The sequence below is a fragment of the Dermacentor albipictus genome, chromosome 10, assembly GCF_038994185.2.
Source record: "Dermacentor albipictus isolate Rhodes 1998 colony chromosome 10, USDA_Dalb.pri_finalv2, whole genome shotgun sequence".
Taxonomy (NCBI): Eukaryota; Metazoa; Arthropoda; class Arachnida; order Ixodida; family Ixodidae; genus Dermacentor; species Dermacentor albipictus.
In genome coordinates, this window is record NC_091830.1 from 31974053 (window position 1) to 31986143 (window position 12091).

Below are 12091 nucleotides of genomic sequence, written 5' to 3' on the forward strand. Positions count from 1 at the left end.
CACGCACAAACACAAACGCAAACACAAACACACACACACAAACACAAACACACACACACACACACACATATATATATATATATATATATATATATATATATATATATATATATATATATATATGCGTGTGTGTGTGTATGTGTGTGTAACTTCCTTCCTAGAACGAAAATCAAAAGGAGGACGATGGAAAAGACGGCTGTAAAGTGCCCAGCAATGCTTTTGCGGGCATTACACATTCCCACTACGCCAAGCATTTTGCGCCGGCGATGAGTGCTACACGAGTGGTTGCAGGTGTGAGAACATTCTTCAGAGTACGGCGAACGTGAGCGCTCATGATGGATATGCGTGCGCCTGTATCGATGATTGCTGCGGCACTTGTGCCAGCTACTTGAACATATAGGAGGTTGTGCCTTGTTGATAGGGTCAGGAGAGGATTTTGCGGCATATCGGAGAGTGAAGCACCATCTTGAGTTGCCGCATCATCTAGTTGTCCGGCAGGGTGGGTCCTGAGCACGTCGGCGAAGTATAGCGGCGAAGTTGAGGCGGACATGGCCGACGACGTTGTGGTGGGGTCCAGCAAGCGCAACGCTGATCAGCACCAGAGGCGTCGGAAGCGTGGAGGAAGCGGCGGGGTGAAGCGCTTCGGGGCGAAGTGGAGGGATACCAAAAGGCGTTTTGGGGTGGAGGCGAGCAACGACTGCGGCAGTGATGGGACACCTGACCAATTCGGCCTCAGAATAAGCGGATCGGCTTGTCGTCCGGTGTGCGCCATTCAAATAGATTCTGATAGCGGGCAGGCCGCGGTAGGCCATGGTCATAGGTGGAGTCATACTGGCGTTAGGGTGATTAACAAAGCAGGCTGTGGGACACCCCAGGTTAGCGACTTCCTGGCTAACCATGGACTGAATCAAGGATGTTGTTGCGTCGGACTTGTCCCAGTGCGTCTGCAGGGGCAAGGCGGGAAACAGCTTCGAGTTCCTGACGCACAGTGCGAGTAACGTTGTTGCATGAGGGTGGCGGACTGTCTTAGTCGATGTAAGAGGATGTCGCGACGGTATTCGGCAGGCAGGAAAATTGATGGTCGACACGGCCGTTCTTTGCTAGCTCGAAGCGGTGGCATTCCTTTATGATAGCGTCGTTAGTACAAACGTTGCTAAAAGCAAGAGATCAAATGTGTCATCTGTAATGTCTTTAAGGACATGTATGCTTTGTCGGACTCCACCATGGACGTGTAGATATTGTGACTAAGGGTGAGGACCTCTTGAATATAGGAGCCGTATGACTCGTTAGCACTGTGAGCGCGGGTAGTGGGTTGCTTTTTGGCGGCTAGCTGTCGACCAGAGGGATTGGCAAAAAAGGTCGGACAGCTTCTACTTGAAATAGCAAGTTCTTCCTCATGTGCTTGGAACAAATTGCATGGGATTCTGTCCAGATTGAAAATGACATTGGCTAGCATCATGGTCGGGTCGCACGTGTTCACCTTGCTGACACGTTCGTACATACTGGGCCATTCTTCTACGTTCATAACATCGAGACCGGAGGATGTGCCAGGGTCATGCGGATGTGGAAGGGCAATGTACTTGACGAGCGAACTGAAGTGAGGAACGGCGCAAAGAACGCCTTCATGAGTTTTAATCGCTAGGCTGGAAGGAGGGACGCACATGCAGGAGGATCGAGTACCAGAGCGCTCCTGCGCGAGCGCATACAACGTTTAAATGACAATGGTTCGTTGAACCATGGGCCAACGCTTTGCGACGTCGATCCAGCCGCTGTCCACTGATGGACCCGAAGCAACGGCGCTTGGCACACCGTCGCCCGTGCCTATCCCCATGCGGCCGCTTCGCTGTCGTTTAATCCAAGGCCAATCATGCCGTCTCGATCACGTGAGCAAATATGGCTGCGCCCGTGTGTCGCTGCTGAAAACGCTCTGTAGTTTATCCATGCAGGATAGAAAAAACTCAAGGGAGGCCCTACCCCCTCCGCGCGCTAGGAAAAAAAGTGTGGAGGAAGTCACGTGGTATTTATACGCTGCAGCGGCCATGTTGTCGCGACATATTCGCGGTTTTGTAATAGTGGTGTGCGCTTATGCGTGCGCTGCCCCGTAGACCTTGTGCCGTGGAAAAGGTGTCGTGTGTGCAGGATTGCGTTAGCCGTCATGTTTTGTTCTGCTGTGTCATCTACACCGTACTATCCCGGCTGTTGTTGTGGCCAGGTGGGACTGGAAGAAGAAAGAAAGCGTGCAAGGAGCGGGCATGCAAAGCCGTACCCAACTTACAACGCGCCGGACGAACGACGATCTCGTAATATATTTCTCGTCTTCAGTGGATTCATACTAACGTGTCGTCGCAGACTAAAACCACTGTGCTTCAGAGTATGTACAGTAAACACCTTGCAGGTCAGTGACACCAGTGCAGTGTTCCTGCTTTGGACAGGGGACGATGCATTTGTGGCACGTAAAACAACCATGTGGAAGGATGGGAAAGAAGCGGCTGCTGTGAGTAATTAGGTACGAACCCTACTTATCGAAGACATCTTTCTTTGCGTCCTCGAGAGGCCCAGGGAAGTGTCGGTCGGTGGATGCGGTGCAAGAGTCAACAAGGCTCGACAGAAGAACTTACGCCCGGCGACCACATCAAACGGCTGACGGTCGTACTTAGGCCGGGTCGAAGCACTGGCCGCACGCAAATACGCGCTTACTTTTCGCCACCGTAGAACTTTATTTCCCCGAAGCTTCACTTACCGTGAGAACAATATACCTCAGGCCGCAGTCACTGTATTCAAACGCGTAACGACATTCTCCTACGCTGGCCTCTTCGTCGGTGCGCTGTGGCTCGTCATATCTCCGCGATGTGTAGCCGCCCGAAGCTAGCTCCATAAATCAATACGATTCCTATAAAGCCACGACCAGCACACGTATTCGTTCTCATAAACTGCACATGGGCCGGCCATAGCTCGTGATGTGCGTGTGCAAAGTGTGCCGCCGTTCATCGTCTGTGCATTCTTGCAGTGCAGTGAGAATGCACAGATTTATTTTCTGAAATGCCGGCAAAAAGTTGCAGGGGACCGGCCTCGCAGTCTAACTTGCGGTGTTCACTGTGAATTCGTTTCAATGCTAGAGCAGAGCACTGCTCTATTACTGCATGCATTTCCCCGAGGCAGACACCAGCCTTGTTAGACTGTTGGCACAGCACACTGTTTTATGAGGCACCTGGGCGTGAAACTACTTCTCGTGCATTAGGGAACGTTCAACTTGGTTTCTTCGGGCTACCAGTTGATTTTAATTTCTTTTAGTTGTACATTATGAGTGCTGTGTAATACTAAAGACTCATGCATTTTGTTCGCTTTTGTAGGTAAGTAGGTGTGAAATCATAAAATATGTTGTTGTATACAGCCTCAGGTTGCCCCTGAAGCAAGGCAACTTATGTTCTTTGTTGTAGCAAGATTTATTTCATTTGAGTTAATTATTTAACCCTTTACCTCCAGAGTCACTTCTGAAAAAAAAAAGAAAACGTTTCCAAAATGCAATTTTTTTCTTCTAATTGCTTGATTGACTTGACAAATCAAAGAAATGCCCGGAATACGCTCTAAACAATACATTTATTTGCAGAAAATCAATAAAAATTCTTTATACTTGGAGGAAACTAGCTTGACTACAACGATTGAGGTTGACTTCTTCTAGGCCAATAAAGCAAGCAAAAAAATCAGGACCTTCCGCCCTGCGAAGGGTGATGTCCAGCGGAGTTGAAAACATCGTGGTATAAGAACTTGTGGTAAGGACTTCATTGTGTCATTCACTGTCACTTAGTAACGACGGTTACAATGGCTTTGTGGTCGCTATGATATACAGTCATCGGCATATTCCCAACTGCGAACACATTCTTTGATAGTCTCAAATCGATGCGCATACGCCGCTGCGTGGTTGGCTGGGCTGGATCTTTGTGACATCGTAAGCGATATGTCTGCAACGAGAAATGCGTAAACCACTCCTTTCAGTCCCGACACATTCAAACTTAAATCACTGGCGATGACCACAGTGGTAGTGCCATCGAAACTTACCCACTGAAAGTGAGTAGCAATGAACCTTACGGGGACCTGAGCCATTGCATTTTTTTGTTTGGTTACGGGGGTGTGAGCCATGTTAATGACCACTTTCCACATGCTGTCCTGTATGTTGTATGCGGGATGAGAAAGAATGTAAGCACTGCTCGTTTCACTTTGCTAAGTGCTTTGAGTCTTTGCCTTACGGCGCTATGAGCCATTTCTATTTTGCTTGTTTACGGGGTACTAATGCTTACGTGGACACGAATCACTATGATAGTTTTTGTGTATGCCATATACAGCTCTGCTGTAAAAAGCGAACGTCCCAAACAACTTCGTAACCTGCGACTGTGAGAGTTGTGTCGAAACCGACTGCCATGTAGGATCCCATGTAGTCATAAAGGAAGACCCTAGTACGGCACACATTAAACACAATGTCGCAAGGAGCGCCATTCCACAGTCTTCACAGAGTGCCACCGTTTCCTTCTTTTAAATGCGTAAGCATTTCTACGCATACCAAACGAGAAGTTTGTCCGTCACGTAATACAATGAACGGCTGATACCTCCTTAAGCGTACTCCAATAAGCAAGCGAAAAATGCAATGGCTCATACCAATCTAACGCAGAGGCTGCAAGCGCTAAGCAAAGTGAAGCGAATGTCTAAATTCTTTGAAATTACCCATACAACACACAGAAGAGCATACGTTTCAATGAAGAAGAAGCTCAAACAAGCATGCGAACCATCAATAAAGCATTGCAGGCACCCCTCAGCTAATGGAGTGGTGGTTTTGCAACGGCATCGCTAAATTAAGTAAAGGGTTAACCCTTTACTGCACCTTGTTGCATTTACGCAACATTCTGATGAACGGCGTTAAAAACCGAAGCAAAGTCAGTTTCGAGCTGCCTGTACACGTTGTTGCATATCCACAACATTGGTCTGTAAAATGCGCCACCTTGTGCTGCAGTCTGTGCTAATCCTTCGCATCTTCTACCAAAACAAACGTGGTGGAGGCTGCGCGCACCAGCGAGCAGCGATATAGGCAAGTTTTACAAATTGTAAATGTATTTCTCCGTAAGACAAAGCGCAAAAAAAATTCTTACGCTATGCTCCATATCCTTCTGACTCTGTAGGTTCAAAAAAACATTGTCATTTCGGAATAGTTTGTTCCTGGCGACAGAACGTTGCTATGTTGCACAAATGCAACAACGTGTACATGGTTTATTTTCTTAGGAAAAGTGAAATGGCTGCGAAACGCTGGTATGGCCCAGCAATTCCTCCTGATAGTGAAGGCAGTGACTATTTAATTAGTCACGACAGCCACGAGTGTAAGTCCGTTTCGATTCAATATGTGCACAAGATGTTCTCTGGTCGAATTCCCTTTTTTCTTTTAAAAAGTACGCTGTGCCTTGGCACGTTGCCGTGTCACGTCGTCACGGGCATAGCTTTACGTCTGTGCTTCGATGTTCTAGATTTTGACAATAACCGGAAACACTGCATTGTTTCCTGACTGCACGGGAATCTGCATGACGTACGGCACGAAGTGTGGTAACCACCTGTGCTGCAAAAGCATGTACAAGTGCTTCTCTTTGTTCCACACTAAATCAGAGGTGCACCAATGATTCTCTCGTGCAAATAAGCATCTGAGTACGAATCGCACTAAATCTATCTTTTACTTTCAACTTCTTCTTTATTTACAAATTGTTGCAAATATGCAACATACCCTTTTTCAGCAAATTGAAACCACAGACATTCGCTAAAGTAAGTTTCCATGGGAGTACAGGTGCTCTTATGCTTCCCTACAACTCCATGAATAATATTTTGAGGAAGCAAAACATTGTGCAGTAAAGGGTTAATTAACAACGAAAGTCATGGGTTCTAGTGCTGTAATGAACTCTGTCTGTCCATGACATTGATAATCACACCAGGCTGCATGCAGACGATCAACTGGGAAAATGCTCACGCATGCTTAGGCAACTACCAGAGGAGTTCCTGCTTGAATTTTTGTACTTTTCACTGTCTGTAATATCGCTTTCGACTCGAAGTTTAGTCTTCTTGAGAATTCTCACTGACGGCCCCTTTTACGGCAGTTTCTTCGCGGAAAGATCCCGTCACATGTTCCATCCAATGACGACTGAACGATAAGGGGGAGGTAATGCCAAAACATTTAGCTCTAAATCAAGACCAAGAGCTACTGCACGCACTATACATGCATCGGCATTTCCTTTTGCTGCGCATCCACCGAACCAACCCCCCCCCCCCCCAATTACGCTCGTAGCTCACTTTTCCACATCGAAGCCTGCTTACAGTGTCAAGCGATGCCCAGCACACGAAAACAAAGAAAAATAAAGGAGACAGCAGACAGCAAGACAGCCGCCACGATAAGCGCGCATGCGTCTTTTTTTTTCCGGCACTGATGCACGTGCCGCGGTATATAGGCGCTCTGCCATCTGTCCAAAAGCTCCGCTTAGAATACCGCATCAAGCAGGGCACGCAAACCCTCGCCCGCTGCCCACACGCGCGCTCGACGGAAGTCGGCGCCCCAGTTCGCTGTGACTGACTCGATGACAGGCTGACTGACTTCACGTCGCCGCCGATGTGCTGAAGCGGAGGCCACCGGGTATAACGACACGCTCTTCTGACCCCTCTCGCGGGTGTGGCGTAAAGAAGGACCCGCTGCTGCCCCGTTGCCAGCCACCTTAACTGCGGCTCCCTTTGAGTGCGACAACTTTTCGTTTGGACCGTGCATCCGAGCCTCGAGCTGCCAAAGGGTTACGCCACTGCTGCGCCACGATGAAGCCTTTCGATGACGGGCAGCCCGAACGTGAGTCACGTTTGCCAGACTGGCCTGCTGGCCTTCCTGTAGTCTTCAAGCGTTCCCGCATTATACGCATTGTTTACATCGTGAAAGAACGTCGCAGTGCCAGTGAAACAAAGGGAACTCGCTAACCCTGAGCGGCGAACGCTTGGCAAGTTAAACAGTGGTGTTTCGAGGGATGACACCAAAGCGCTGGGCTTTCGATTAATTTCGACCACCTGGAGTATTTCACTGTGCGTCTAGATATAAGTGCACGAGCGTGTTTTCGTTTCGCCCTTAGGAAATGTGGTGACGGCGGTCAGTAGCCAAACCTGCGACCACATGCTCAGCAACAGAACGCCATCATGAATGAGCCATCAATACGTGTACCTGGAAAGGATAGGTGAAATGTTTGTGAAAAAGGCCAAAATGGCAAAAATTTGTGATTCGCTGGCACAACGTGTATTTGCCGATTATTTGAGCAAGTTTCAGTGTGTTCCTAAGACACAACGCTAAAATTAGTTTCGCTCCTTTGATATAATCAGTAGTTAGTGGACAGTATTTGCAATCAACTTCACTTAAAACCTGCTAGGCAAGTATGAAAAAAAAGACCTGCTGTATGTGGCAAACAGACTTAAGAAGCAAAATTAGGAAGATAATCACAAATTTTATTTTCTCAGAAGGACGCTGAAAAAAGAAAGCCTGGACTTCACGGCCATCGGGCTTGTCAAACAATCGACAGACGCTTACTTGAGACTAAATTTCTTATCGAAAGCGCGCACATTCCTTAGAAAAAAATATAGATAAGCATCTTCCACAGAACGTGAAATTAACAGTGAGACAGGTTCAGCTGACATGTGTGCTTGCGCTTTGCACACCCCTAAACTGAGCGTAGACATGCTTCTCCGTCCAGGAAAGTCGTTTCCTTGTGGCGCGGAAATGACCATTTGTTGACGGACAGCAGCAGGCACCAGATATTGTCATTTGCACTTCCAGAACTGTGCATCTAATCTCAACTGTACGCTGACTCCAAAACATACGTTCCTGTTCCGAAAGTTTTCTCCGGTGATGACGAACATGCTTCGAAAAGATTGCATGGACGTTGCCTGTTTAGATTGCTTCTTGTGCAGCGTTTCTCTAAGTATGAGACACTTCCATTTAATCGCTACCAAATTTAGTGCTCATATTTGGTCACTAGCGATATATACTGATAAGCACGGAAAACGAAAATGGAAATAGCGAAATGACATTGCTTTGAACGCTGCATGATTATATGGGTATTCCGTCCAAAATTGCGAGATTTGATTCTAAAAGTGCGACTCGCCCGGTTGACTGATTGGATGCGGCGTCGTGCTGCAAAGCACGAGGTGGCGATTTCGATCTCCGACCACGGCGGCGATGTTACGAGGGGGGTGGAATCTAAGAACATTCCAATACCGTGCTTTGGATGCAACTTTAGAAAAATTCAGGGGGTCGAAAATAATTTTGAATACTCCGCTAGTGCACCCCCCATAATCATCCAGTGGGCAGTTTCGCGACGCTAAACCAAACGCAAATTTTATCCCTTTAAGCAGTGCCATCATAAAACAAAGAAAAAAGTATTTTTCGCACAGCTGGTAGACCGCGTTTGTTCGACGGGCGATGTTACGCACGACTTCATCTTATTTTCCTTCTTTTGAAGCGGGTTAAAGCGAACTGACATTACAGTGTGGAACTTACGACTCTCTTGCTGTTCCGAAGTCTACCGTACACTGAGTGGCAGTTTAGTGGCTGTATCATTATGCCATCATACACTAAACGTTGAGTGTTCGGTTGTCAGTCGTCGTGACCGTATTCCGCTGGTACCGGGATCTAAAAAGCCCTCGTGGGCTATGGTGCAGAAAGCCCATGACGTATAGTCTCGTTCCCTACCAATGACGGCGTTCAGAGAGAGAGACAGAGAGAGAGAGAGAGAGAAGGGAAGACGGAAAGGCAGGGAGGTTAACCAGACTGGGTCCAGTTTGCTACCCTACACGTGGGGAGGGGAATGGGGAGTGAAAGAGGGAGAGAGATAACTTAGGTGTAGGATGTCTATAGTCGGGTACTCAAGTCTGTTGCCCTCAGGTAGCGAAAAAGCGCTCGAACTGCTTTCTGGGCCAATGAACTGTGAGGCCAGGCTCCCAAGATCTTCGCTTCCGTAAATGGCCTGCCATCCAGTCTATTTAAGGCCCACTGGAGAGTCTCACGTTGAATAAAACAAAGCGGCACCATCCTGACGGCTGCCGATTGCCCCTGTGGGCTACTCTTTCTAACTTGCCATCAAGAATGAAGCCCATGACGCTGTTAGGCTACGGCATGTCTGCCTGTTCTTGGTGTGCGTGAAATTCCAGAGGCACGAACCAATCGTTCAGATCAAAAGCTTACATCCCGGTGTTTGCGCTGGGGTTTACGTGCAGTGCTGACAAGTGCGACTGTTTAGTTATCAGTGCCCGAGCTCTCTGCGAAGAAAATGTAGCAGAAAAAGAGACTGATCGAGAGAAAGGGCTGTCGATAAGAGGTTGGCAGCAGACCAGACTACTGGATCATTCTCTCCCTTTACGGGATGCGGTCTTGAGGGCGTTGTTAATTCGCATTAAACTTGCAGAAGAGCGCGACGCGCCGTACACTCATCTTTGTGAAAAGGCACACGCGAACGCGTGACAAACAGCCTAGTCGGCCATATGTCAAGCGGAAACAGATGTGAATACGAAATCAGAGAGAAATAGCGTTCCGTATTCTGCTTGCACCTTCCTCCCGAATGCTTTTCATCTTATTCCTACTGGCACATCCGAGGCCAAGAACTATTTCATTTGAATTTAACGTTGACTCACTGTGTCTATCGCAGCTTCGGAAACTGAGCACGACAGCTAAGATGATTGCCCTATCAGATTCTTCCTTTATTCTCCGGGCGCGTGCATTATAGGTACTGAAAGAAAGGAGCGTGCAAAAAGGACAGGTAGGAGAAGGATCAGCACAGCTCTCTTTTAGAGCGCAGCTCTTGGGGGTAATCGAGCGAACGAGCACAGGGAAAGATGAAAGAAGCGAACATGGAGCGGGATATGAAAGACGCGAGACTCGAACGGCGTAGACCAATGAGCGCGGCCCCTTCGGTGACGTGCGCACGGGAAACTGGTGTCATGCGGACACGCCCAATCGCTCGATGCGTACTCGTAACTGGTCTGAGCCGGACCGCTCGTTTCGTACTATCGCGTGCTCGCGTCAGCTCTCGCTTGTTTGGTTAGCTTGATTTAGTTTCGTTCGCGTTTGTTTCCATTGTGATGGTTTGCGATTGTTTTGTAATCTGATTGTATGTACGATGCCACTTGGGCAGTACTTTCTGGAAGCCATGTGGCAGCAGCGATTTCGTTGGAAGCGTCGACGAGTAATGTACAAAAGCCGACGCGCTTGGCCCGCAGACAGATTTGCGACGCTCGCAGACGCTCTTACATGTCTCTTTCAAATTATTATCGCAATGATCGGTGAATTTTGTTGTTCACATCTCCCCGGCGCGCAGCGCGACAAGTTCACGATGAGGCTGATTCCCATGCCCTCAGTGTTTCCTTTCATAAAGATGATTGCACATGCATGATTGACTCGTATCACCAGCTGCATAGAAACGGAACGCCGAGAGAAGGCACAGATACGCCGGAAGGTGCAGGTGCGACCAGTGTTTTCGATGGTTAGGCAAGTCAAGAATCTAACAACCAAACCAGCCCAATTACGAGCATTACTTATGAACATGAGAGCAGCGACGAAACAAGGGCAAATTTGTTATATACTTACTTCCGTGTTTATATTGCTGTTCGTAGTACGTTTCTGCATGCTTGTCCTCAATTGCTTTCAATGTCTGCCACAGCGCATCGTTATGGACACCGTACGGCGCCGTGTGCCACACTTCAGTATGTTCCGTTTATGAAGCTGAAATCAGTATACAGAGGACACGATGCTTTCTGGAAAACGCAAGCAGCGTTTTCGAGACAGCGCTGGCAACATCTAGCAAATACAGCTAGTTCGAGACGGCGGCTTCCATTTCAGGCACTGTCAAATTCGGCCGCGCTAGCAGATATCGACGTAATGTAGTTTTTAGCCGATCGGAGAAGCTGTAGCAGCTCTATGAGCCAATCAAAGCTGACGAGATTACGAATTCTACAATGTCGAGGCCTGATGCGAGCGTGCCTGGCTACATCTACGAAGTGCTTGGTCTTCTGTCGCCACTCGAGGTCACCACATACATCGTCGGCTGCTTTCGCCGTAAGCAACGTCGTCCACAAAGCCGCGCTACGAAGCAAAAACGCGATTATTTGTTGTAAGGCACGTGCTCTAAATGTTTGGTGCATGTGGGGTAATTTGAAACGAACTTGAACTCAAGCATACCCATCCAACTTGGGGCTGTGGTGAAGCAGTCGGGTACCTTCTGTGTTTTCGTTCAGGTTACAGTGCTAGCAGGCAGTTGTGCACCATGTAAGACACACTGGGCATTTGGTCACTCTGAGAAAGAAAGATGCTGCAGCAATGGTCCTAGCAGACATATGACTGAATGCAGATAGAGCGCCATTTTTTTACCAGTGGTATACAGAACTGCGAGATAAGCTGTGATAGCGAGATGTGCAGGCTCAACTTTCCTTGCACTCATTTCCGTAGCGTCGCACCCCGCAGTGCTGTCTTAGTGGCTTTGGCGGTGCACTGCTAAGCCCGGGGGCGAGGGATCAAATTGCGGCTCTGGCAGCCGCGTTTTGATGGGGGTGAAATGCAAAACGCCAGTTTGCCGTGCATTGGGTGCGTATTAAGGAACGCCAGGTTGTCAGAATTAGTCCGCACTCTCCGGATATATAGAGTACGGCTTATAATCTTTTCGTGATTCTGGCACTTAAATCTCAATTTAAATTTTTTAGCCACACATCTTACTCGCTTCCTACTTATTTAAATTCATTTTCCGTTTCTCCGCGATGTGAATAGCAAGTCGTACTTTTTTTTCTCGTTAGTCTGCGTTTCGCATGCTCCGCTTTATCTCTCTTGACTCAACATGTCCTGGTAATCTTTCAAGTTCTTCGAAACTCGCACAAAAATAATCACTATACCGATCGGTCGTATTCATTGTATGTTTACAAATTTGAGGTCGTAATTTCTTGACTATACAACCAGTGATGCTTAATGGCAGCGTTGCCGCCAGAGGTAACGGCCCCGCCTTGCAGAGGAATCCGAGGCTCAGGGTACATGGTACATACTATGTATATAGTCATT

The 12091-nt window shown here is 47.9% G+C and overlaps 1 protein-coding gene across 1 annotated transcript in view; it reads left to right on the forward strand.

Moving 5' to 3' along the window:
* Window positions 1–6498: 6498 nt before the first annotated feature.
* The window catches only part of LOC135912246 (prestin-like), a 53222-nt gene continuing 47629 nt past the window's right edge, over window positions 6499–12091 (forward strand). The window contains exon 1 of the mRNA XM_065444626.2: window positions 6499–6859. Within this exon, the coding sequence (XP_065300698.2) occupies window positions 6829–6859 (31 nt within the window). The 5' untranslated portion in view covers window positions 6499–6828. The remainder of the gene's footprint in view (window positions 6860–12091) is intronic.